A 27,912-nucleotide genomic window follows, 5' to 3' on the forward strand; every position below is an offset into this window, starting at 1 on the left:
CTGTCTCTAGTTTTTCTTTTTGTTTCCTGCTCTTTTTCCTGTTCTCTGATTCTCTCTCCTCCTCTCCAAGTTTTCCCTTCCTGTATTTCCTTTCTCAAAATGAACTGTATGGGTTAATATTGATTAACATTTTATATACCTTATTTTTAGCTTAACTAGCAGTAAATATGAGGAGTTTATATTTTTCTCTATGAGTGAAAAATGCCAAAAATGAATTAACTTTTTCATTATAACTTCATTTTTCTCAGTGAATTTGTGGTCTTAAGAAAGGTGATGATCCCTCTTCCCAAACCATACTTCAGAACTTTTGTAAAAGAAATAATTTCCCCAGTGTTTTAGTTTCATTAAAAAAAGAAATTAGTCAAGGTAATTTCAAATTGGCATGCTAAAGGAAATCAAGATTTTATTTTATCTACTATGCATTTATTTTATTCCTAAATTATAAAACTGGTTATTGGTGCTTTTCCTATAGGGGGCAGACATGATTACCATTGGGTCCACAGATAACAGAAAAATAATTTTGAAAGCAGCTTAATTTTGCAACTACTCCAAAGCCAGCTTTATTTTTTTAGACAATTAGAAAAAAAAGGGAATTGGGTTTTGGCTTTTAAATAACACTTGACATTGGAATCAAGTAATATAGGTAACCAGTACTGTTTTTGAACTTTACAAAGTCCAGTTGTTTATTTCTGTTTTCACAAAATTCAGTGAATTTTTTCCAGAAAAGTGCCCTAAGCATTGAAGTACACTTCTCATGTTCATTGCCTCTAAATGTAGCCTATTAGTAAGTTTGTGGCTAAGATATTTCTTTCATTTTGCTTCAATTTTAAATTTTCATTGTTTGCATTTTCAGAGGAATACACTTTTTGCAATTTCTCTTTCTGTTAATGCTGTACAATAGTTCGGAGACATTAGTCAAGAATTGTATCATTGTTTCCTGGCATAATTAATGGATTTATGTGATCCTGGCAGAGGATTATTACTTAGGAGAAGTAAATGAGAAGATTATTTTAAAACCTCATGTTTGAAATATCCAGATAACTGCTTTGGCACTTTCCTTGAATTGTGACCTCTGCCCCTTTAGATCAAGGGAGTTCCCCCTTCCCCCATTTTTATGGCTTAAGATAGTCTTAATACAAAAGCTTACTTAATTACATTCAGATTTTTTCTGCCTCTCATCTCCATGAAACTATAAAGGGAGCAGGGAACTTGGGCAGAGACTGCTTGAAAATTTGGGCAGAGATCTTAAAGCAGTGCAGTGTGGGCTTGGGCTGCATCATACACACCTGAGCCTTATTACAGTCCCTTTGCAACCTCGTGCAGCAGTTGCCATGAGTTAAGCTGCAAACTCGGCTTCCTTTTGGTTCCAAAGCTCAGCTGCTTGTGCATATTTCTCTCAACCTTGGGCTGGTTGGGTTAATCCCACCCTTCCCCTACAAGGTAGCTCTGCAAGTACCTTCTCCCTCTCATGTCTCCTTCTCAAGTCAAGTTCTCTACTCCTAGGAGCATCGGCTCTTCCTCTTCTTTTCACAGGGTCCCGACTTGTCCTGGGCAAGCCAGCCCTTTGCTTCTGCTCCTGAGAAGTGCCAAGATTCTGCAGCGCTGACTCCAACTGCCTTCTCATGCCTAGACTTTGGGCTGCTTTCCGGATACCTGCATAAGCAAGCCCTTGTCACTGCTACCCATTCCTACCTGCACCCTGCTTTTTCCTTCTTGCCACATTTGTGTTCCTTTCTCCCCTTCCCCACCTCCACCCCCTGTGCACAATGCATAAAGGATGGAAAAAGTACTGCGGCCAGAGGTCTCTGAATGAGGCATCAATGGATGAATATTTAGGCAGCTTAGGGCTGTTTCGAAAGCTGACTGCCAAGGATGCCTCTTGCCTCTTTCGGGCTATTTCGGAGCAGGTAAAAGGAAAACAAATATATCTTTCCTATACTGAGTTTTCAGAGTTTGAGACATGGCACAGTACTGTAGCTGGAAGACCTATATAGCCCACCAAAACAAAAAAACCCTTCCCTTTTCTTTTCCTTATTTAGAACATCTGGGCCTCTCTGCTACTTACTAGCTTGGTGCGTGCCTTTGCTGATTAGTACAAATATATTGCTGTGCCTTTGCTCTCTTTTCTGTTTTTTAAATGCCACTTTGGAATGTAAGAGATAATGGAGTTAAAGAAAACTTTGAAATGTATCTTGATCCTTTATAAGCAGACCCTTCTTCCTCTAAATTTTATGCCTAAGGAAAAATTTATATGTTGTGCCTGTAAGTAGTGTGTGTGTGGGGTGCATGACAGAATCATACCTCCCCAGTCTCACTGAAGATGACAAAAATGGATTTTAGTAAGATCAGGATTTAATTTCCCACTTTCCTACAAATGTCCTGAATAAGGGGAGACTTGAGTGTCCAGTTCAGCTTTAATTTAGAAGCTTGTATTTCAAATGACTGCTGACAGTGCGCTGGTCTTTCTCTTTTTAGTTGTTTTGCAGCCAGGTCCATCACTTGGAAATCAGGAAGGCTTGTGTCTCGTATATGAGAGAAAATCAACAAACTTTTGAGTCTGTAAGTAGAAAGTATCCCCAAGGGAGAGATGTTTGTAGTGTATGTAGCAGGTAGGAAATGAATTTTGAGCACCTATGTATGAATACTATATCATTTAGTCTCCTTTCAATAGCAAATATTTAATTTTCAGCTGGCTTCCTTCCTCCTAGTTAGCATGCTTCTGGATCTCCTCCCAGAATCAGATTGGTTTTGCACTCTAATTCAAAATTAAGAAAGAGTTAATTTGTAGCCTTCCCACTATTTTATCCCCCCACACCAAAACCCCAAAAGTTACATTTTGACTGTATTATCCACATCAGTGTTTTCCTAAACAAGTAATCATAGTTCACAAAAGGTTTGGGTATGTTTATATTTTTAAATATGCATAAACAAACCTCTTCTGCTCTTAATTCTGTGTACCATGGTCTTCAGCCAGTCAACTTGAAGAATCTTGCGAAACTTAACTGCACAAAACAAATTAGTCCCAAACATGTATCTTTTCATGTAACAAACTGGTAATTGGAGCTCTGCCATTATTGACTTTGAACAACTTTTTAGAAGACTTCTTCGTATATGTTGAAGTATTTGAATTCTTGTTAACAAAATGAGGTTTTATCCAGGTCTCATTTGAAGTGTGCCCTTTTGTGTGGCTGTTTTTTGTTGTTGTTTTTTAAACAGTCCTAGCCCTTCCAGTACTTTTTGTTCTCCTGACTATATTATGGGTATTTACCTGCTGTTTGAGGTTTACTCTTAATTTTCTCCAAATGGTTTCAGTGAATCTTAAAACTATATGAAGCCTTCTTGATTTTAAAGCTCGTTACCTTGAAGTTAGTCTTCACCACACCTGGGGAAAGAATTATCATGAAATTACTTCAAATGCAAGACCATAGTGTAAAGCAGTGCATCTCAAGTATTTTTGTGCATACAGATCACCTGGGGATCTTGTTAAAAAACAAATTCTGGTTCAGTAGATCTGAACTGGGGCCCAAGATTTCTGCAGTTAACAAATTCCTGAGCGATACTTGCTACTGTTCATGGACCACATTTTGAGTAACAAAGATGTGTGTAAAATTTTAAAACCACATGGATGAATCTCAGATTAATTATTCAGAGTGAAAGAAGTCAGGCCTTCCAAAAAAGTACATCCTGTATGATTTCCTTTACATGAAACTCTGGAATATACAAACCAACCTATAATGACAGAAAACAGATTAGCGGTTGCTTGGGGTTTAGTGAAGTTATAGAGGGGCTCAAGGACGCTTATGGGGGTGATCGATATATATATATATACTATCACAGTTGTCATGATGATTTGTTTCATAGGTGCATACCTACTTCAGCTTACTTGATTATGCCATTTAAATATGTGCAGTTTATTGTGTATCAGTTATACCTTAAAAAAGCAGTTTTTAAAAGTACTGAGAAAAATTAAAATTTTTTTGAGTGATAAACATGCATGGAATCAGACATATATTCCCTGAGTTTAATTTTATTTTCATTGAGGTACATTTTACGTACCATAAAATTCACCATCTTAAGTTTAGCATTTTAAATTTTGGCAATATACAGTCATGCAACTGCCACTAAAGTCAAGATACAGAATATTTCCATCATCCCAAGAAGTTCCTTTGTGCCCTGTGCTTTTTTAAAACTAATGAAATTCCTTTAAAGTTTCTCAGTTTAACTTTGTATATGTCTGCTGTCAAATTCGAAATCCTTATAATTATTGTGCTTGCTTGATTTATGAAAATTGTCAAGTGGGCGTTTCAAAAGAAACTCAAAGGCATACTGTTTGATGAAATGCTCTGGTATGTGGGTAAGTCAGGACCATTTCCTAAAACACTTTTATAGACCAGCCTTTCCCCACTCAGAACTTCTGTGTATGTGCAAATCTTCTTGAGGTGCTGTGCAAAGTAGTAATTTAATACCATAATTGTTCAGCTTAAAAACTCATTGGAGGATTATATTGCAGAATATAATCAGATTTCAGTAATGCTGTGTATTTGGTTAAGTCAAGTTTGTTTTATTTTTGAAGTATGTGGAGGGATCTTTTGAGAAATACCTGGAACGGTTGGGAGATCCCAAGGTAAGATCAAATATGGGGGGTTAATCTTTTCAGAGTATTTGGAATAGTAACCTAAATATCATTCAGCTGTGTTGCTTTAGCTAGACTCAACCTATTTTCTTAAGTGGCCAGCTGTGTTGAATCAAATAGTTTTTCCAAAAAGTTTAGAGGCTGGCAACTGACCTTTTGTTTTGTGTTGAATATTGAGAATTGTGTGTTAACAATTTTATCACCCATAGATTGGTAAAAGAGTACATACGGCTTGGGAACAGGACAAGCTTAAGCCTTTTCACTGTAATGGGGGAGGGGGTGGTAATGAATATTACTAGGAGGCCATTATTTTTTTAATTAAACAATTCCCCTGTTTTGTAGTTACCCTTTTATGTGGGAGTAAGATCCATAATCATATCTAATTAAAAATAATTTTGATTAAATTCTATACTTCTTGGCATAATACATCTACTAAATACCCTGCTAATTACATATTCTTACACTAATTACATTTTTATTGTGCCTTTTAAATCTCCCATATCACTGTCCTTGTTATGTAATAGCTAAAATCTTCAGGTCCATTTTTTTTCAGAATAAGTTGATATTGATAAGTAACTATCACAGTATCCCAAGCCTCAAAGCAAGTTATAGTGTGTTCTACAAAAAACAGTCCTAAGCATCTAAAAAAACAGTTGTTGAATTTGCAGAAACTTTACCTCCTAGGTACAGAATGTTTTTAAAAACATTATGCACTATTTATGTTTAGGAAAGTGCTGGCCAGCTGGAAATAAGAGCCCTTTCTCTAATTTACAAGTAAGTAGAGCTTTTTTTTTTTTTTTTTTTTTTTTTTGAGAGAGAGAGGGAGGAAGAATGTGTAAGGTTTCTGATAAAATCCCTTTAGGACTGAGGATATTTGAGATTTTATATATTGATACTTAAATGAGGTCTAAGCAAAGTCAGTGGTATAATTTTGGGGTGGAGAACTATTACATTTATGTGCATTTGAATGGGAGAATAAAAGTTTTTAAAGAACTGCTAGTATTATTCCTATAAAAAATCAGAATATCTTAGCATTTTTTTGTATATTTAACTTTCTGCCTTTTGTGCATGCATACTCATTGGGGCAATGTCACTTCCAAGAGGGTAGAAATTGGTTCCTGAGGACCAAAAATAAATACGTTGGTTTATGATCCTTCAAAGGGTCACAGTACATGAACAGATACACATTATATCTGTACTATTAAAATTAAGTATAGTACTTAATTTTATTAAGGAAATTAAGAAAAGTCCTTAAAAAGGCTTCTTAGGAAGTTCCCGTTGTGGCTCAGTGGGTTAAGGATCCGATGTTGTCTCTGTGAGGATTCAGGTTGAACCCTTGGCCTTGCTCAGTGGGTTAAGGATCCTGTGTTGCCACAAGCTGTGGTGTAGTCACAGAAGTGGTTGGGATCTGGTGTTGCCCTGGGTTGTGACCTAGGCTGCAGTTGCAGCTCTGATTTGACCTATAGCCTGGGAGCCTCCATATGCCACAGGTAAAAAGAAAAAAAACCCTAAAAAATAAAAAGGCTCTTTAGGGAGGCAATAATGGTAGAAAAATTTGAGAAACACTGCTCTGTTGCTTTGGAAGTTCTGTTGTGGTCTTTAAAATTGCGAAAGTGGCACTTCTTTTTTCTTTTTTTTCTTTCTTTTTTTTTTTTTTTTTTCCGGTCTTTTTAGGGCCGCACCCCTGGCATATGGAGGTTCCAAGGCTAGGGGTCCAGTCAGAGCTGTAGCCATTGGTCTACGCCACAGCCACGCCAGATCTAAGCAGCGTCTGCGACCTACACCACAGCTCACAGCAATGCCAGATTGTTAACCCACTGAGCGAGGCCAGGGATTGAACCCACCTCCTCATGGATGCTAGTTGGGTTCGTTAACCACTGAGCCATGACAGGAACTCCAAAAGCTGTAGGGTGTTGAAAAATAGCTATAAAATGTAGTTTGGAATCTAGTGGGAATTTTGTTTATTTAAGGAGTTGGATCTGTATAAGACTCACAATTCTTAGGATGGGTGAGGTGGCATATGCCTTGATAGCATCAGAACCCCCTTATATGGGGACTTGTTCAAGTTAGTGTTTTGCAGACTGCTTATTTCTCACTAAATCCAGCAAGAAGTAATATAAAAGAGGCATTGAGCAGACAGCTAATCTGTTGTTGCTTTTAAATCATGAGGCTGCTTTTGAATTGGCCTGCTTTTTGTTTCTGTGTGGCTCTTGGCTAAGAAGCCATTTTTAAATGGTTAAAAATCAAAAAGAAAAATATTTTTTCATGGTGTATGAAAATAAAATTGGAATTTCAGCGTCCATAAATAAAGCTTTTTGGAACATAGTCGTGTACATTTTGTTTATATGTTGGTTTATGCATTGTCTGTGGCTGTTTTCAGACTACAAAGTCAAAGTTGAGTAAACCATATGCCCTGTAAAAGCTGAAGTGTTTATTATCTGGTCTTTTATGAAGAAAAATTTGCCAACCCCTGCTTTAAATAAATGAGAACTTCTGAAACTCACAAACATACATACAACTGGCAATTCCACCTTATTTACTCCTCCTTTCCTCAAATTAAGATACATTTAAAAATATCTAGGATTTTAGGGATAGTTAGCTGTCTATGTTGAACTACTATTTAATCTCTTAAACAGTTATTTTATATGAATAAGGTAGGCAGTTTAAAAGCACAAATATTTGTTCTTGTAACTATTTCCTACACAGACTGAATTATCTCTTCTCATCCATCTTTGTTTTTTACCCATGTAGCCGAGATTTCATTCTTTATCGCTACCCTGGAAAGCCTCCAACTTATGTCACAGATAATGGCTATGAAGACAAGGTAAGAAGATAGTAGATGTTTACTAAAATAAAAAATCGAGTGATGCTCCTGGCTTATCAGGATATAAAGAAATCATCCTTTTTTACCTAATTAATGAAAAAATAGGCATTCAAAAAGCCGAGGAGTTCCTGTTGTGGCTCAGTAGTTAAGAACCTGACATAGTGTCCACAAGGATGTGGGTGTGATCCCTGGCCTCACTCAGTGAATAAAGGGTCCGGGGTTGCCACAAGCTGCAGCATAGGTCACAGGTGCAGCTCAGGTCTGGTGTTCCTATAGCTATGCTTTAGGCCTCAGCTGCAGGTCTGATTCGACCCCTGGCCCAGGAACTTCCATATGCCACAGGTGCGGTCATAAAAAGAAAAAATAAATAAAAGCCAAGTTTCTCTATAACCAGCCTTTTCCTCTCCATTTAGTCAGCCCGTCAGTATTGTTAGCTATCCTTCTAAGCAAATCTGATCTGTCACTCCTCTGTAATAGGAAAAACCACCCCAAACCCTAATTGGCTCTTCATTGACTAGAAGATAAGGATCAAACTCTGAGGCTAGGCATTCAGTGCCCTAAAAGGTCCCAAGCCTTCCAGCTTTCGTTGTCCTTCAACCTTAGTATATCATGTTTCCAGGTATTTAGACTTTCTTATGTTTCATTTCCTTCCTATCTCAAATACCAATTTCTTTGAAACTTTACCAACTCCCCTGGAGTTATTTCCTCCCTTTTTGTTCCCCTAGCATCACTCAAGTAATTGTGCTTATCACATTGTATTTGTTTTCATGTCTGTTTCTCTCATTAGTTTGAAGGTTTCTTCTAAGGGCAGGGACATTGTGCTACTACTGTCTAGTAAGGCGCTTGGAAAATAGCAGGTGGTTGTTTTGTTGGTTGACAACTCTCAGCAGGTAAACAAATTGTTCTTCAGCATACAGTTTTTCTTCCAAAAAGTTTTTAAGAAAAGCCTTCTATCCTGATGATTTGATTAATAAATATAGACTACAGAATATTTTGAGTTTTGTCTTGTTTTACATCATGGAGCAAAGTTCAGGCAGCGTTTCAATAGTAAGACAAGATTAGACACTTGGAGAACTGTTACACTGTTGACAGTAATCTAGACAAAACATCTAAACTAGGTAAGTGGCATTAGGAATAGAGAGGACAGAATAGGATGCAAGAGATAACTTAGTCATGTTATTTTACCAGCAACACTGCCATCTAATTTGTTCAGTAAACATTAAGCTCCTGTAGCATACCATGCAGATTACTGAGCTTTGGGAATCCCAAAATCAATATAGCAGAATCCTTGGCTTTCAAGGGCTTAAGAGGCTATTAAGACAGGCATGTAAAATAGTGATTTCAGTGAAGTGGTATGTTTTATAATAGAAGTATATATTAAAGACCATAGAAGAAAAACCTTTCAGTCTACTTGAGGGAATTTAGAAAGTTTCATGGTGGTGGTGACATTTGAGTGTAGTATGAAAAAAAAAATGAATCCAACAAGTATGAAGGGCAATCTCTTTAGAGGAAATATATGCAAAGGATGGAAGCAAGAGACCATTTGGGATTCAAGTAGTTGGATGTGGGGAGAGCAGTGCTGGAAAGATAGGCTAGAGGGCTATAGTAGACCATGTCAAGAATTTGTCTTTTCCTTATACAAAATACTCAATCGAAGCTTTTTTCCAATATTTTATTATGAAGGTTTTCAGACATATGTAAAAGCTAAAAGAATTTTACAGGAGGCATCCATAAACTCACCACTTAAGAGTCTGCTGCCAACATTAAATATCCTTGTTTTCTCATGTATATAATCACCCCCTATCCATTCATCAATCCATCTTAATTTTTGATTTATTTCAAAGTAAATTCAGATGATATAATTTTCTCTAAACACTCAAAGTTTTTAAACAAAGGGTTGACAGAATCATTTGAGGAAGCGTAATGTTAGCTATTGTATCTTTGCAGTTGTGCATAGCATTGTCTGAGATGAGATTTAGACATTTAGATCTTTACCAGGAACATTTAAACCTGTGGTTAATTTTTTTTCTCAGACATTTTATTCTGAAATTTTTCATATCAAAAGTTATGTCTTGTGTAGTGAACGTCCATATACCCACCACCTAGTTCCTATAATTCACAGCTCAATTTTAAAATGTTTTGTGCATTTTACAGAGATATTATTGAGCTAATTAAGGGGGAAAGATCACGCATTGGAAGCATAAGAATACAAAAATGTAAGACATTTTGAGTGTGTGCAACTGAAGAATATTGTGTAAAAGTTTCATCCATACATACAGAGCTAATACTTATCAGGAGTTGGGTATTTGCATTGCGTGTGTGTGTGTATATATATATATATATATATATATGTATATGTATGTATGTATGTGTATATATATATATATGTCTGATTTGGAAATGTACAAAGTGAATGTTTGTTTATACTGAAATTTAAGTATGGAAGTGGCAGCAGGGTACTTTTGTTGTGTGACACCTTGCTTTGCCTAAAACTTAGTTGCTGTATCTTAGGCTCCTAAGATTTATATTTTAATTGTTTGGGTTTTCAAAAATAACTTTATAAAAAACAGTGAACATTAAATTTTTTCCCGTTTTTGGCTGCACCCATGGCATAATGTAAGTTCCCAGGCCAGAGATTGACTCTCAGCCACATCTGCAACCCATGCCAAAGCTGCGGCAATGCTGGATTCTTAACCCATGACACAGGGCTGGGGATTGAACTGGCAATGCCATAGAGACAAACTAGACCATTAACCCACTGTGCCACAGCAGTAACCCCAAAAGCAGTGAATATTATTAATGAACTTTCTATAAAATATATTTTGGAGCAATTTTTCAAAGAAATAAATCCCAAATATTCACCTTGGTATTTTTTACCTCTTTAGCTGACTTAACTGCATTTTACATAGTTACCTGGTGTCAAAATGAATGCTACTAGAAGCTAGCCATCTTCATACAGCTCATTTGCTCTATCTAGAAAGAATAGAAAGACATACTTAAAATGAAATAAAATTTATATCTGGAAATATAGAGTAAAAAGTCACTTTTCATGTTCTTCAATCTCATGTACTTCAAAGTAACAACTATTAAGTTTGGGTTGGTATGCCATATCATTCTCTTTGTATTTATTTTTTATGTAGATGGGCTCATACTTAACATTGTTAGTTTTCAGATATCTATCCTCATAAGTAATATAGATCTCTCTCCTTTTTAAAACTAGTTTACTGATGCTACATCCCCCCCGCCCACCCCAGTAAACACCCTCCTCCAAGTATGTAGGAGAGAATTATTATTTTATGTTGAGATACCACCAGGACCATAAAAGCCATCATGCCTTGTTTTGCCTCTTCCATCAGAATGGAACTTCTTGCCGCTTGAATAGATAAATTGTATGTTCATCTTTGTTTTCTTTCCTGCTTATTTATCACTTCTGGTTAGCTGGGTTCCTTTAACTAATCCTTAATAACTGCCTCTGGTTATTAACCTTCCTTTGTTGGAGTTCTCAGTTCTTCTACTCCATAGTATGAAGGGCTTCTCGCTCAAAATCTGCCCACTATTCTTTTAGATTAATAAACTCCTCTTAAATACAAATACCTCTTGGGGTGGGTAAAGCTTTACAACTTAAACTTTATTGTGGGTAACCTTAGCTGGACACTTACCCTCTGTGCTTTGGAATGGATTATACTGATAGAGTTGGCATTGTGATTTCAACAAAAGACTAGGGAAGAATAATAGACTTGGGGTCAGAGAACTTGTTTATTGGGAAAAGTAAGCCCAATGTAGTATAGGAAAGTAGAAAAAGAGTACTTAGGATAATTTCCTGCAAAGGAAACTTGTGGCACCATCTTATCATAGATACAGTGAAGGTGTCTTCGGTACTTCAGCTTGCTGATGTCAGAAACAGCTTCAAAATGAAATAGACTTAATCATTATGGATTATATCCCTTACACAAGACAGGGGTTTTTCAAGAAAAATTCAAAAAGATTTTGGAGGAGTTCCCGTCGTGGCTCAGTGGTTAACGAATCTGACTAGGAACCATGAGGTTGCGGGTTCGATCCCTGGCCTTGCTCAGTGGGTCAAGGATCCGGCGTTGCCGTGAGCTGTGGTGGAGGTCACAGACGCAGCTCGGATCTGGCGTTGATGTGGCTCTGGTTCAGGCCAGCAGCGACAGCTCTGATTAGACCCCTAGCCTGGGAACTTCCATATGCTGTACATGTGGCCCTAAAAATAAAAATCACTTTTTCCCTAGCTTTATTGAGATATAATTGACCTGTTATGCTAAGTAAAGTAAGAGAAAGACAATGTATATCACTTATACATGGAATCTAAAAGTCATTTTTTATTATTTTTTTATTTTTTGCTTTTTTGGGCCGCATTTGTGGCATATGGAAGTTCCCAGGCTAGGTGTCGAATTGGAGCTACAGCAGCTGGTCTATGTCACAGCAACTTGCAGGGTCCGAGCCATGTCTGTGACCTACACCACAGCTCACAGCAACGCCGGATCCTTGACCCACTGAGCAAGGCCAGGGATCGAACCTGCAACCTCATGGTTCCTAGTCAGATTCATTTCTGCTGTGCCACAATGGGAACTCCCAAGTCACTTTTTAAAAAAAGCAGATTCATTTAGTTTATCAGTTTCTGATTAGCAACTTAATTTCAAGTATTTCATGGTTATGTAAGATGTCTAACATTCACTTGATTGTTCTATGTGGTTTTTTTTTTTTCAGATTCTACTCTGCTATTCAAGTAATGGTCATTATGATTCAGTGTACTCAAAACAATTTCAGTCAAGTGCAGCTGTTTGTCAGGGTATGTAAAGGCTTTATAAATGTTTGGGTGTGCTTTCAGATGATTTGATTCCAATCTTTAATTGAGGGACCCACCATAAATAGCTAAATAGCTCTCTTAAAACTTTATTGGTACCTATTGAATTTGTATATTGGGTTATAGCTATTTTTACATTGTTACAAAAACTCTTATTTTGACAATTGGAATTTTGGCCATTTTTTCCTTTAGCTGTATTGTATGAAATTCTCTATAAAGATGTGTTTGTTGTGGATGAAGAAGAGTTGAAGACTGCAGTTGAATTGTTTCGAAGTGGTTCCAAGAAGAACAGGAACAATGCTGTGACTGGCAGCGAGGATGTCCATATTGACTATAAGAGTTCAACTCAGGACAGGTAATAAAGTGATAGGGGATGTTTCAGTGCATCATTTGAAAGTGGAAGGGACCTGCCAAACTTATGACTTGACTGTTTATGTACAGTCTTCTCTTGACATTTGTGGAAGATTGGTTCCAGGACCCCTGAAAATGCCAAAATCCTCAGTGCTTAGGTCCCTTATATAAAATGGTGTAGTATGTGCAGTCAGCTCTCCATATCCATGGGTTCTACGTCCACAGATTCAACTAGTACCGTCTGTAGTTTGTTGAATCCATGGGTGTGGAATGTGCTAAAATGAAGGGGCCGACAATATACACACTTGTGTGGATGTAAGTATAGGACATACATTTTTTTAATTGGGGAAGAGAAGTTTTACTGAAAAGACATGTTGCATTGTGAAATGCTCAGGCTTTGGAGGGTCAGCCCATTTTTTTTCTTTTCTTTTTATCTTGTCGATCTGTTTTGTGTCAATTTTCTTTGTTTTTCTTTTAATTTTTTTGGCTGCACCCATGGCATGTGGAACATCCCACGTCAGGTATCAAACCTATGCCACAACAGTGACCCAAGCCCCTGCACTGACAGTGCCCGCTCCTAAATCCACTGCACCACAAGAGAACTCCTGTCTTGTGTCAATTTTATCATTAGTGGAGCCACAGGAACTCAAGAGGGGTAGAGGCAGAAATTTCTCTTTCCTGACATACATCTCAAGTCTGACTCCAGGATCAGTTTTTTAATTGCTGGAAGAGACTTTCAAACTATCTAATCCCATGATTCTCAAACTTATATATGAATTACTTAAGATGCTTGTTAGAAAGGCAGATTTGGAGGCCTCCTTTCAAAAAACTGGAGGTCAGAATGGGGCTAGGAATGTGTTTTTTAAACAAGTATACCCAAGTATTCTGATACAGGTAGGCCCTGGACCACACTTAAGAGGTAAAAAAAAAAATGACTAAACCAGCACCATTGTTTAGATGGTAATTGAGATTCAAAATGGTTACTTGACACATACATACAGCTAGTAGAAAAGGATGTCTCAGGCTAAAGGTAAGTTTTAGCAGCTTTTATGTGTCTGCTTTTGGTACCCACTAGGAGTGCACACTGAGGAAGCAGTTATTATTAAAAACAGATTTAGTCAAAAACTTGGAGGTAATAAAGTAGGTATTTTCTTATGTTTCTTCCACATTCTTCTCTCTGGAAATTCAGATAGGCTGAATTCTAGTTAGGTGTCACCTTGTCTTTTCGTCTTGCAGTTCTATTTCTTGGATGTTTCATGCTTGTGTTTTTTGTTTGTTTTGATAAAGAGGGTCTTAAAAAGCTTACAATCAGCCCTCCTAGTCCAGATGTGGAACCTGTGGATATGGAAGGCTAACCATGAGAGACTTGAGAATTTTGAGGTTTTTGATATCTCCCGGGGGTTCTGGACCCAAACCCTGTGAATACCAAGGGATGACTATATTGAGGAATACAGAGGGTGACAACTGTATATCAGGGTAGAATTTGCTTCATTCTTCACTGATCATTTGTCTTAAGAACTTGAGGCTTAACAGAAACAATAGTAGTAGGAAGGCAAAGTCTATTAGCTATCTATTGCTGCATAACAATATTTCCACAAACTTGGCAGCTTAAAACAATACTCTTACCTCATAATTTATGTGGGTTAGAAATCCGGGCACAGCTTAGTGAGGTCTTCTGCTTAGGCCTTCCTAAGAACGTAATGAGGGTTTTGTCGGGCAAGATTGATTCTGGAGTTTTGACTGGGGAAGGATGAGGAGCCACATGTTCTTTGTAATATTCAATTTTTTTGCAGCCATAGGACTGAAAACTTCAACTTTTTGCTGGCTGTCAGCCAGAGGTAATCCTCAGCTCCTTGACATATGTGGTTGGTGAACATGGTTGGTTACTGCTGCTTTTTTTTTTCTTTAGAGAAGGTTTTTAGGAGTTCCCGTCATGGCGCAGTGGTTAATGAATCCGACTGTGAATCACGAGTTTGCGGGTTCGATCCCTGGCCTTGCTCAGTGGGTTAAGGATCTGGCGTTGCTGTGAGCTGTGGTGTAGGTCGCAGACGCGGCTCGGATCCTGTGTTGCTGTGGCTCTGGTGTAGGCTGGCAGCTACAGCTCCGATTAGACCCCTAGCCTGGGAACCCCCATATGCCATGGGAGTGGCCCTAGAAAAGGCAAAAAGACCAAAAAAAAAAAAAAAAGGTTTTTAATTAGATCTCAATTGCTTAACGGTAAGGATTAAAGAAATTAGAATTTTTAGCTTAATGATCACCACCTCTGGCCCAAGTACAGTTTTTTTAAATTACTCAATGAATTTTATTACATTTATAGTTAGTTGTACATCAATCACCACAACCCAATTTTATAGCATTTCCATCCCAAACCCCCAGTGCATCCCCCCACCTCCCAGCTTGCTTCTTTATAGTCAGTATGAGAGAGAGATCAGCAAGACAGGCACTGCATTCTTATGCAATGTAATGATATACATCCTGTCTATTGGTTAGGAGCAAACAAGGAGAGAGGAATCCTACAAGTATATGAACACCAGGAGGTGGGGATCATAGGGACCATCTTAAAATTGTGTCCTCACAGGAGATAGGAAATATAGGAGGTATATGTAGCACATACTTTTATGAAAAGGAAGCATAAATGTAAATGTTGGGATGAAAAAAGTATTTGCCTCATTCTTAGAACTGAGCTACTTTACCACTAGATGGTGGTATAATCGTTAGACTTAAGACTTCTTAGCTACTGCATTTATATAAAGCTCTTTGTTCTAAATCTTTTCAATTAGGACTGAAGAGTGGGGTGCCTGCTGCAATGTTGAAAATATACCAGAGGGGTACAATCAAGGAACAGAAGAAGCAAAGGTTTGAGATTTTCTAGGGCAAAAAATTTGCATAATCTTGGCTTGTAGTGTCATAACTTAAACTAGTTAAGGTTAGGTGGTCCATTTTAGTTTTATGGGGTGGGGGAGGAGCTGATGTTTTCCTTCGTGGAAGTCTTATTCTGAAAATGTAAAATGTATGCTTAATGTTATCTGAATTTTTATTCTTATGGAATTGTAAATTTTTTCAAAGCTAAGTCTGAACACTCAAATTTCAGAAGCTGTTGTTTTCTAGTTAAAGTAATAATAGAAACCCAATAGATATTTAGTTTGTAATCAATCTTCTGATGCTAAGGTTTCTTTTTGTCACTCAAGCGTATAATGCTCATTTCTATTCTACTCAAAGAAAATAGGTAATAATCCTGGTTGGAGAAACAGGAGGAATTTTTACCATCTATATAGGTCTAAAATCAAGCCAGACCTTCAGTTTGAGGCTAGCTAAATTGGGAAAATACTACTAGAACAATCTGTGTGTGTGCCCCAAGTGCTTGTAATTTGAGAACAGTATGGAATATGATGAAATTCTAGGAAAGCAGAAGAAAAAGGCAATTCTTTTGGAAATTTTAGCATTTTCACCAAAATGAAGTGAACTTCAGGTTTGTCCAGGTGACTTTAGGGTACAGAAACACTGAATGTCTATATGAATATCAAGATGAGACTTGTTGAATAGTTCTGACTGAATCTTTAATCTTGATCTGTGTCGTGTTGCTTTATATATGTCTCCTGAGTTATTGGTTGCTTTAGACAATATTTCCTTTCTGCCATCTAAAACCATTTAGAAGTATGCAATATTACTTCTTTTAGACTCCTGATTTTTAAAATACACAGTAGGATTTACTGTGGCATTTATTTCTTTAAAAGAAAGGCCTTTATTTACATAGTTTTTAAAAAGGAAGAAAAGAACCTTATTTCTTCTTCATAGAAAGAAGACCAAAGCTAAGGATGGTGAGTTTGTAGCATGATTGTTTTTGTTTTAGTCTTCAGAAAATACGTCAAAGATGCTCTTCCCCTATAAGGTGCTCAAAGCCCTGGATCCAGAAATCTATCGTAATGTAGAATTTGATGTTTGGTTGGACAGCAGAAAAGGTAATGAAATATTAATAGGATGTTTTTGAATCCTGGGAGATCTAGGAGAATAATTTTGCAGATTTTTTAGGATAAGAGATACTTTCAAACTATCATTGTAAAAAACACTTATTACATATGATTATATGATATTTTTAGCCTACTCAATACATGATTTAAATCCTAAGGAGGAAACAAATAGGTTTAGAAGTGGAGAAGGATCTTTTAGAATCTGATGTTCATCTGGGAGTTCAACTTTGCAAAGAATTATGTCTTTAGATAACTTTAAGAGTACCAGAAACTTGTAAGTGGAAGTAAATTCATCTTAAATGTGTGAAGACTGCGCTCATTGATAAATCAGGTCTTGGCAAACTATGACCTGTGAATCAGATCCAATCTGCCACCTGTTTTTGTATAGTCCATGAGCTAAAAATGGTTTTTATATTTTTAAGTGGCAGGAAAACATTAAAAGGACAGTGTATTGTGACACATGAAAATTATGTAAGATTCAATTTTCAGTGTCCACAAAGTTTTATGACACAGCTGAATAGTTGCAACAGAGTCTGTATGGTCCACAAAGTTTATTTACTATTCAACTCTTTACAGAGAAAGTTTGCCAACCCTTAAAAGAGGTGATTGTTTTTCTCCCCTTGTAAGATAACTAAGTTGATCAAAGTAGGTCTTAAAAGTTCTGCCTTCAAGGTAGCCTTTAATGTGTCATATTCAATTCCTTGAACCTTGGTAAAGCTAGGTATAGTTAACAATCTAGAATAAGGTTAATATCATGTGGAACACAATAAATTGTTAAAAACACAGTTGACCCTTGAATAGCATGGGGGTAGGACTGCTGACCCTCCAAATAGTTGAAAATCCAGATATAATTTGTTGTTGGCCCTTAGTATTCACAGTTCTCTGTATCTGCAGTTCCGCATCCTCAAATTTAACCAACCTCGGAACTTGTAGTACTATCGAAAAAAATTCACATGTGAGTAGATCCACGCGGTTCAAACCCACATCGTTCGGGTGTAAACTATTGCTTTGAAGAAGCTGCATAGTGTTCTCATGTTTTCCCCTTTTTTTAAAAAATTGAGGTATAGTACTTTCAAATCATACCTTATTGGTGTTTGACTAACTAAAATTACAACCTCCCAATTTCTACCTACTTGTGTTTTATATAGCACAAGACTGTTCTGGCAGGTCTCCCTAAATTGACCACAGAGGTAACCCACCAAGAGTGATAGAATGACCCTTTAGGCATTTTCCTCCAGATTTTACCTTATAATGGTAGCACTGTCAAAAACACTGTGGTAAAAATAAATTAGAAAATTAAGTGATATAAAACAGGAAGGGAACCAGTTCACTTGAGCTTGAATCTTCATTTCTTTTAATAGAACTTCAAAAATCTGATTATATGGAGTATGCTGGGAGACAGTACTATCTGGGAGACAAGTGTCAGGTTAGTTCCTTTAAAAAATCAGTAGTTTATTTTTCTGAGATTGTGGTTTTAGGCATTAATATGAATTAAAAAAAAAACTAATTGACAAAATGCTAGGAATTTTTTTTAATGTTTGCGTTAAATTTTAATTACAACTTGTGATTAGATGTAAAGCTCTTTCAGCATGTGCTGCCTCTATTGATCCACACTGTCACTGTTGATTATCAGCTGCTTTAATAAGTAGATACTGAATTCCACCTGGGGAGAAGTGGCATTTTTGTTTTGTAGAAGCCAGATCTTCCAGTAGATTTGAGACTAGATGTATTCTTACTGTCTCTTCCTCTCTTTCAGGTTCGCTTAGAATCAGGTGGAAGATATTATAATGCTCATATTCAGGAAGTTGGAAATGAAAACAATTCAGTAACAGTTTTCATTGAAGAACTGGCAGAAAAGTAAGAAGAAAATAGTTTGTTAAATTACTAAACTCTTGGGCTCTTCATGCCTTTTTGTAATATTGAATTGAAAATTACCAGGATGCTAGTAAAAGAACCAAAGTTCTATCTGGTACTGGCCTAAGATGACTTATCTTGAATTGTCAAATCATATGCCAGAGTATAAAATCTCAGTGCGTAATTGTATACCTATGCATAAGTTTTGAAATCTTAGGTACTAGCAACCTTATTAGGAATATTAAGTACAACAGAATTCTGGAGTTCCTATCGTGGCTCAGTGGTTAACTAACCAGACTAGGATCCATGAGGATGCGGATTTGATCCCTGGCCTATGCTCAGTGGGTTAAGGATCCGGCATTGCTGTGAGCTGTGGTGTAGGTCACAGACGCAGCTCAGATCTGGCGTTGCTGTGGCTGTGGTGTAGGCTGGCAGCTACAGCTCCAATTTGACTCCTAGCCTGGGAACCTCCATGTGCCACGAGTGTGGCCCTAAAAGGACAAAAAAAAAGTACAACAGAATTCTGATAAAATACTTGTTTATACTAATTGGAAAGCTGGTTTGCTAACTGAGCCTCTGCCAACATCAAGACAGGCTAGTCCAATTGTTTTCAAACCTTAATATACCCCAGAATTGCCTGAAGAGCTCGTTAAAATACAAATTGATAAGCTCCATCACCAAAGTTTGATTTAGTAAGTTTGTGCTGGGTCCCAAGAATTTGAACTTCTAACAAATTTCCAGATGATACTAATTTTGTTGGTCAAGAACCCTTAAACTAGGTTATGCTGTCCTAACAACCAAAAAATCTCAGCAGCTTAGAACAAAGCTAATTTCTTGCTCATTTGGCATGTTCAGAGTAGGTTAGCAAAGGCTCTATCTAGACATATGCTATTATGATCACAGGCAGGGGAAAAATGAAAACATGACAAACCATGTGCTGGTTCCTAAAGCATCTGCTCACATTTTATTGGCTGAAGTACGTTACATAACTAAGCCTGAAGTCAGTGGGGTGAGAAAATATAATCCTTCTCCAAGGAGTGTTAACAAGTATTTGTAAACTAGTTTTCTACAGTCTTTTCCTCCTGAACATGATAGGTGCTACAAACAGCTGTGAAGTTGTACATACTCTTAGGTTTTGTAACCTAAAAAGAAAACCTTAATGGGGAAGCTAGTGTAAACAGATTGAAGTCGAAAATACTTGAAAATTTAGCAGGAGGGGTTGAATATGTGTATCAAATGAGAATTAAGTCTATGATACAATGGCTTCATGGTGATATCTTTAACTTTAAGGCATGTTGTTCCACTGGCTAACTTAAAACCAGTTACCCAAGTGACACCTGTTCCTGCCTGGAATGCCTTGCCTAGTAGGAAAGGAAGAGGTTACCAGAAATTTTCCGGGGGCTATGTTCCAGAAATGGGTTTGTATGCTGAAAGTTTTATTATTTTCCTCTTCTTATACTTACCTACATTGCACTTTTAAAAAACGGTATAATGTAAGTGTTACTCTGAGGTAGAGTTTCTCAATTTTGGCACTACTGGCATTTTGGGCTGGATAATACGTCATTGCGGGGAGCTGTCCTGTGCATTGTAAGATGCTTAGCAACAGCCCTGGCCTCTGTCTACTAGATGAGATGCCAGAAGCATCCTCTCTCAAGTTATGACAACCAAAAATGTCTCTAGACATTGCCAAATGTTCCTCAAAGAGGAGAGGGACAAAATTGTCCCTGGCTGAGAACTACCATTGAGGTGACTTTGTATAAGCTTAAGCTGGAGTGGATTTTAAACTCTAAAACTTGAAGGGAAAAGATTTCTCAGAGAACTAGGGAGATACCTCATGGAAGCAGCCAGAAATATTAATAGGCATAACTTCTTTGATAATAGTAACATAGGGCATTGGATGACTGACTGTATGTTTTGATTACCAAAGCTGCCTGTACTAAAGGGAGGGCTGAGATGTCCATTGATACGGAAGTTACTTGCTGGTTTTGCCCTTCCAAATGGAATACCTAGTACATCCTTTGAAAATACAGACATTCCTTCCCTGTATTCATTTGGTTTTCCTAAGAAGATATCCGAGAGTTTTAGACATGTGTGTGAGACACTGAATCTTTTGCTTTGGTTATGAAGCTTATTCTTTGTTTGCTTGAAAGCTATGTCAGAGATGGACATGAAGCAACGCAAGAAGATGTTCAAGAAAGTGAGAGGGAAAGAAGTTTATATGACTATGGCCTACAGCAGGGGAGAACCCCTCCTCCCACCCAGGCTTCAGCACAGTATGCATTATGGGCATGACCCTCCAATGCACTACTCACAGACAGCTGACAATGTTATGTCTAATGAACATTTTCATCCTCAACATTCATCTCAGAGACAAGGTCGGGGATATGGGATGCCCAGGTAGGTCTTAACTGACTTTGAAGATAAAGTACTCTGATTAGACATTGGAAATCATTCCTAGGCAAAATTACAGTAGAATATGGAAATATCCTGAGTTTAGATTTCTTTTTTGTCTTTTTGTGGCAATACCCATGGCTTGCAGAAATTCCTGAGCCAAGGATCAGACCCGTACCACAGCAGTGACCTGAGCCATAGCAGTGACAGTGCCAGACACTTAACTACCAGGCTACCAGGGAACTGCTAGATTTCTTTTATAATCTGCCTGAAGAGGAAGCAAAGAGGATGGAATTGATTTATACTTAAATTCTTGTCAAATTTATTGAAGATTTATATTCTCACAGTCTGGGGAAATACGGAGCGGTTGAAGAGATGCTAGAAGATAGAATGCCATTAAGCTGAGTGCCATGTATATGGTATGGTATCCATTAATAATGGATAGGCCTAATGTCAGTAGTAAGGAAAGCAAAACTCTTTGTATTTGGTCTTTTTTAGAAAGATGTGTTAATTCTATTTAACTACAAAGACTGCCTACTCAAGCACTAGTAAATAAAGAGTTCTGGTTTTTTTCCCCTTTATTCTTAGGGATTCATCTCGCTTTATAAACAGGCATAACATGGCGGGCCCTAAAGTTGCTTTTTACCCTGGCCCAGGTAAAAGGTGCTGCCAGAGTTATGATAACTTCTCCTATAGATCTCGGTAAGCTAATTTTAAGTGTCGAGAGTTACAGAAAATGAGTAAGTCTGGCTTTATTGCTGTGCAGCAAGTATGTGGACTAAATTTTTTTTTAATGTCAACATTGAAATGTTTGAACTGTTACTTAGAAATTAGAAACGAGTTACTACTATATTTTATCTTTTTTCCCTTCTCATTCTACAAACTACTTAAGTTCCTTTAGACGTAGTCACCGCCAGATGCATTGTATGAATAAGGAGTGCCAATATAGCTTTGCTCCAGAGAATGGACAGATGCCCAGGGGCTTGGAAGAAACCATTACTTTTTATGAAGTCGAAGAAGGAGATGAGACTGCTTATCCAAGTTTACCTGTAAGTAGGTCAGAGTTTTACTCAAAAAACGATTTACTTTTCTCTTGTAATTTTTTAAGTAAAGGTAATGTGGATAAAGTTTAGCCTTTTTTAAAAAAAAAACAACCAAATAAAGCCCTTCCTGGAAAATATTACTTAGCCCTTCTAAGTTTTCATCTTAGAGCTTTTAAAAATTGGAAAACTTTTTTTAAAAACTGTTCTTAGAGAAGAGAGGTAGAGGTGAACAAATAGCCTTTTCTCTATAGTATAGGCTAGAATTTTCTGTTTTCTTGATTATTATTTCCTCACATATTTTTAATTCTAAAGTACACTTAAAATATTTATAGCTTTTTCTCTATATAGGGAGAACTGCGTATGTATGTGTGTGTCTCTTTGGTACAGAATCATGGAGGGCCCTCTACAATGGTTCCTGCTACTTCGAGATACTGTGTTGCAAGGCGAGGACATAGTTCAGGCAAACAGACTTTGAATTCAGAGGAAGGTGATGGCCGGATTGACAATGGTGAGTCAGTTACAGTTAAGTATTTTTTGAAAAGATGATTCTTGTGGCATTAGCAGTAGGACTAACATTTTAGTTTGGGAGTTCTCACTGTGTTCTGGTAGCTCATTTTGAAAGAGTTATCAGTTCTTGTGTCAGAGCTTACTAGGTTTTTGAAGATATCTTAGTACTTTTCAGGACAGACATCTATTTCCATAGGCCACTAATTGTTACAACTTTCAGCTCTCTCAGGTCTTCAGTGAGTTTTGATTTGATGAGATTTCAGTATGGAAAATATATATTCCTTATTGGTAAGGCACTCTAAGCCCTTACCATACTGTCCTCACCATTTGTATACCTACTTTATGCTTTTCACGTGACTGTTACTGTACAAGACTGCTGTGAAATAATTTCTGTGTCCAAAAAAATCTACTTGATCTATAAACATTATTATTCATTGAACTCTAGTGGCCACATACTATACTAAGACATTAGGTTTATAATTTAATACTTTATCCTTCTGAGGAATGTAGTATCTTTATTTTATATATGAGGAAATTGAGGTTTAAAGGGTAAATGACATGGCCAAAATCATACCCTTGGTAAGTGGTAGAGATTTAATTTTTTTTATAACAGCTTTAGTTAGATATAATTTACATACATTACAATTCACCTAAAGTGTACAATTCAATGTTGAAAGTACAATTTAATGGTTTTTAGTTATAGTCACAGAGCTGCATATTATCACCACAATCAATTTCAGAAAAAGAAGCCCTGTACCTATTAGTGTTCTTTCCCCTTTATCTCCCCAACATCCCCTCCCCCCACCACCAGTCTGCTTTCTGTCTTAATGGATTTGCCTATTCTAGACATTTTGTATAAAAAGAATCATGTGATATATGGTCCTTTGTGACTAGCAGAATTTTGAATTTGGGTTTATTTGACTCTAAAGCATATGTATATGCCTTTAATAGTTGTTAAAGTGCCTCTCATCATGGAGTGTGCTTATTTTTACCATTTTTCTATAAAATGATATATGCCTACTGAAACATTTCTGGAGGAATTGGGTGGATTATAAGGAGGTATGAGGTAGCCTGAGTGATCTGACTTTCTGGTCAACTTATTTTCTTGTGATGTTCTTTCTGCTACTGATGTAAAAGAAAATAGATGTTTCTAAGAATTGAATGAGGATAAAATATCTAGCACAAGAATTGTCTGTGAAGAATTTATACATGTGTGTGCTTAAATATGTGTACTCTCTGCTCTTACTCAGCATGACCCTTTGTCTTTTTCTTTTAGCACAGTGAATACCTCCAGATATACTGTTCACCTGTAGTGGTATATTGAGTGTAACCAAATCTTTGTTCTCACCTTAAATCCTGCTGTCTGGAGGGGTTTACCAGCATGTGTGTTTGATGAGTGACACATTTAAGAATCAAACTCAGTTTTGACCTTTAGGGTTTTATTTGATAGAAAACTAACCAATGGGAGATTGGCTTTCTCTGCATTTCATTGGTATAGCAGTTTTCTTTTTTTTTTCTTTTTTTTTTTTTGTCTTTTCTAGGACCACACCTGCAGCATATGGAGGTTCCCAGGCTAGAGGTCCAATGGGATCTGTAGCCGCTGGCCTACACCAGAGCCACAGCAACACAGGATCCAAGTCACGCCTTTGACTATACCACAGCTCACGGCAATGCCAGATCCTTAACCCATTGAGCAAGGCCAGGGATCAAACCCACAACCTCATGGTTCCTAGTTGGATTCGTTAACCACTGAGCCATGATAGAAACTCCAGTGTAGCAGTTTTAAAGCAAAGAACTTTAGTCTTCCAAGCCATCTTCTGAGAACAGATAAATATTAAATGTATTATTTACCTGAATTAGGCTGAAAAACAGATGAGGCATGACATATTCCTTTAATATTCACCTAAGAAAACTATTGGTTATACTCAGATTTTTTTTTCTCTTTTAAGGGTTGCTCTTGTAGCATATGGAAGTTCCCAGTCTAGAGGTCTAATCAGAGTTACAGCTGCAGGCTTATGCCAAGCCACAGCAATGCCAGATCCTAGATGCATCTTCAGCCTATGCCGAAGCTTGTGGCAGTGCCGGATCCTTAACCCACTGAGTAAGGCCAGAGATAGAACCCACATCCTTGTGGATACAAGTGAGTTTTTAACCCACTGAGACACAATGGGAACTCCACAGATATTTTATAATCACTATTTGCTATATGTCAAGTAGAGTGCTGTGTTTTTTTCTCTCCCCCCTGTGAGGTAGGTGTGTTATCCCTGTTTTACAGTGAAGAAATTAAAACACAAAGAATAAATAACCTTCCTAAAGTGATGTAGTTAATCAGGATTCAAATCTAGATGGTCCTAACTCCAGAGCTAGTGAACTTAATCATCATACTCTACTGTGTGACTGATAAAATTAGACATAGCTAGGTTTTTCACTTCTGCCTGAAATCTGAGAACTAAGGGAATTTTCAGGGGAGAAATTTGCAGTTTACAGCCAGCCTCTGGTTTTAATATCTGTTGACTAGTATGAAAGCTCATATCACCTGTTTCAAGGATGTATACATTTTAGTTTTGAATATATATCATAAAACTTAAGAAAAAAACAAGGTCTGGTCATTTGGCCCTGCTGAGCAAAAAGCCATATATAAATATACTTCTGTCTTTTTTTTTCTAGGGGGGTATCATGAAGAATATATTTATCCTTCAGGTCAGTGAGATCAAGATACAATCTGATATTCATCATTTATAAAATTTCAAACTGTACAATAAAATACTCATTATTTTTACTTTGGCTATATTCTCTAGAACCAGACTATGAAACTTCAGGTGTTTATAGCACAACTGAATCTACAGCAAACTTGGTAGGTATTGAATAATAATGGTAAACACATACTACTCCCATGTACTAGAGCACTGTTCTAAGAGCTATATGTATAGATGTATTTAAATCAGAACAATCTTATGAGGTAATTAGGATATCATTCCCATTTTGTAGACGAAGAAGTTGGGACCCAGAAATTAACTCATCTAAGATCATACCCCTTCCTGGAAATTAACCTAGAGTTATTCCTAATATGTGTTGATACAAGAGGAGATTTGAACATTGGCAGTGAAGAAAGATTTTTTTAGAGGATTTTATCATGATCTTTCTAACAGTGAGGATGGGCCATAAATCTCAGATATTTAATATAACAAAAGTTTTCTTGGTTATGACACATGCCTAGTGGAAGTCTACAAGAGGGCTCTGCTTAGGGACTTAGGTTTATGGAAGCATCATCCATGATTGCTAAGGCAGGGCACAAAAGGTAATGAATGGTGCACTAGCTCTTATAGCTTCTACGTGGAGATGACACATATCACTTTCTCTTCATTTCTTTTTCATCGGCCAGAGCATGTTCCACTTGAAGACTCTTAACTTCTCTGTGCCTGGAAGTCAAAAAGTTGGAAATATTTTAACAGCACTAAGGACTACAGCATTCAACGGAAACTCCCTTCCACAGGCAGAATACTTCCTTCCACATCAAGGGAGGCAACCCCAAAATCCCCTTCAGTGTGATTAAACTCAAAGCCCAAGGTTTCTGGGAAATGTATAGTACTATGTATTGGGTCCATGTGTGGTTCCTCTTGATCAAGAGGACTAAAACCAAAGACACAGTTATTTATCCCTTGCATACATGCAGCAGGGACATTCTCATTCAGATCCAGGGAAAATAGGAAAAACATAGGCTATGGCAATTTTGACATCATGTTGGACAGACATTGTGAGTGCCCCCATCTTTGGCATGGGAACTGTTCCCTGAAAGTTTCCCTGGTTCATTGTTTTCTGGGGCTCTTGATTACGCTAAGGCCCTTCCTTCCTTGGCCATGTTTGAAGTGGTATTGGAGAATAATCCTTCTTGGAAACTGAGCAGCTTTCTTACACTACTTCTTACTCGTAGAAAATTGAGGGCCCAAGGATTATTGTGTCTCAATTGGATGGTTTTAGTTATGCTCATGGTTTTTTTTTTTTTTTGGATGTGTGATTAATTTATTGTGCCGCATCTCTGATTCCTATTAGTTTCATGTGCCAGTAGCCATCCTAGCAATTCTTTTTTATGAATACATTAAGATTTGCTATAATTCTTTGGACTCTTATCACACACCTCCCTACTTGAGTGCAAATACCTTGAGGGTTGTCAGGCATTGATAGAAGAACCATACCTTTCAATATTTTTCCACAAGCCATTTTGTCCAAGTGCAAGGATTCACTCAGTGGATGTCATATCTTTAATTGTACTCTTGCTTTGAGATAACTTAGTGCAGTCATATTTTAACTGATTTGATTCTTCCTTTGAGGCTGAGTTTAAACTTCTCTTTGTTGTTCAAAGCATTCATCAGTTTTATCTCTTACAGTTTTGAGTTGAATCAGTTGCCTCTCCAAACCCTACAAGTTGCAGTATTCAAAGACTCTATTCCCTTTCATTCCTGCCTACAAACTACTTTTCTATACACATCTATCTTAAAATACCTTGGTAAACTCTGCCAGCTAGTAATCAAAGCACAAAACTAACATTCTGTTTTATAAACCTCTTCCCTTAAGAGGTACAAGTTTATAATCTCCTTCTCAAGTTAAGTTTTTGTTACAATATCACCCTCCTTTTAACCAATTACTGTTTTGATCAAGCTAGGTTATGCTGTAGCAACAATCCCCCCAAATAATCAATGGCTTAACACAGGGTGGTTGGTCTTATTAATGTTATAGGTCCAGTGCAGGTTGGTAGCAGGCCTTTGTTCATCTAAGTCACTCAAGGACCCAGGCTGATGGACATGTGCTTTCACATTCACCTTGGCAGAGCTGACGATAGTGAAATTAAACACTGGCTGTCAGTATTTCTGCTCATATCTCATCCAGACAAGTCACATGGCCAAATCTAACTTTAGATGTGGCCAGGAAGAGCAACCTACCATGACCCAAATGGAATATTTGTGAAGAAGTTGAATGACTACCTTCTATTCTCTCTGATTCATCTTAACTTTGATAGTAGCTTCATATACTAAATTTTTATTCTTATTGTTTAGGCATTACATCCTGGGAAGGTGAAGAAAACTGTGATACGTAACTCTTCCCCTTATTTCTCATTCCCTTCTTTTGCTCCTGCTAGAGAAATAGTTTTTTCCCTCATTCAGTCGTTATTTGCATATCACATGCTTTTTATACCATTTCTTGAAATAGCCACCCACACTGAAAAGCAAGTAAAAATCTCACCTCCAGGGATGACAAGAGTAGACACTTTGTTTCTGTTCCTTTAATTTTACTTATCACATATTCCTTTTTGTTTTGAACTGATTGTACATCCCCAGTATGTTTCAATCTCTTCCCGGTGTGCTCCACTCCCTAATCATTTTTCCACAGCATTTTGAGGGGAGAGGACTCAATGCAGGAAATAGATTTCCAGGCCCAGAAACTTCTTTTTTTATTATTTTTTAAATTTTTATTCTTTTTGCTTTTTTAGGACTGCACTCAGGGCATACGGAGGTTCCCAG

General features: G+C 37.2%; 1 protein-coding gene across 1 annotated transcript in view; it reads left to right on the forward strand.

Moving 5' to 3' along the window:
- The window catches only part of ALG13 (ALG13 UDP-N-acetylglucosaminyltransferase subunit), a 63,834-nt gene that overhangs the window by 17,265 nt on the left and 18,657 nt on the right, over positions 1 to 27,912 (forward strand). Inside the window, 21 exon segments of the mRNA XM_047765887.1 lie at positions 1,534 to 1,559; positions 1,562 to 1,686; positions 1,688 to 1,723; positions 1,725 to 1,907; positions 2,476 to 2,559; positions 4,574 to 4,624; positions 5,361 to 5,407; positions 7,385 to 7,457; positions 12,186 to 12,267; positions 12,475 to 12,637; positions 15,414 to 15,489; positions 16,484 to 16,592; positions 17,963 to 18,027; positions 18,358 to 18,458; positions 19,746 to 19,873; positions 20,606 to 20,852; positions 21,435 to 21,548; positions 21,739 to 21,895; positions 22,277 to 22,397; positions 25,064 to 25,096; positions 25,195 to 25,250. Coding sequence (XP_047621843.1) covers positions 1,534 to 1,559; positions 1,562 to 1,686; positions 1,688 to 1,723; positions 1,725 to 1,907; positions 2,476 to 2,559; positions 4,574 to 4,624; positions 5,361 to 5,407; positions 7,385 to 7,457; positions 12,186 to 12,267; positions 12,475 to 12,637; positions 15,414 to 15,489; positions 16,484 to 16,592; positions 17,963 to 18,027; positions 18,358 to 18,458; positions 19,746 to 19,873; positions 20,606 to 20,852; positions 21,435 to 21,548; positions 21,739 to 21,895; positions 22,277 to 22,397; positions 25,064 to 25,096; positions 25,195 to 25,250 — 2,077 coding nt within the window.

Source organism: Phacochoerus africanus, chromosome X (assembly GCF_016906955.1).
Source record: "Phacochoerus africanus isolate WHEZ1 chromosome X, ROS_Pafr_v1, whole genome shotgun sequence".
Classification (NCBI taxonomy): domain Eukaryota; kingdom Metazoa; phylum Chordata; class Mammalia; order Artiodactyla; family Suidae; genus Phacochoerus; species Phacochoerus africanus.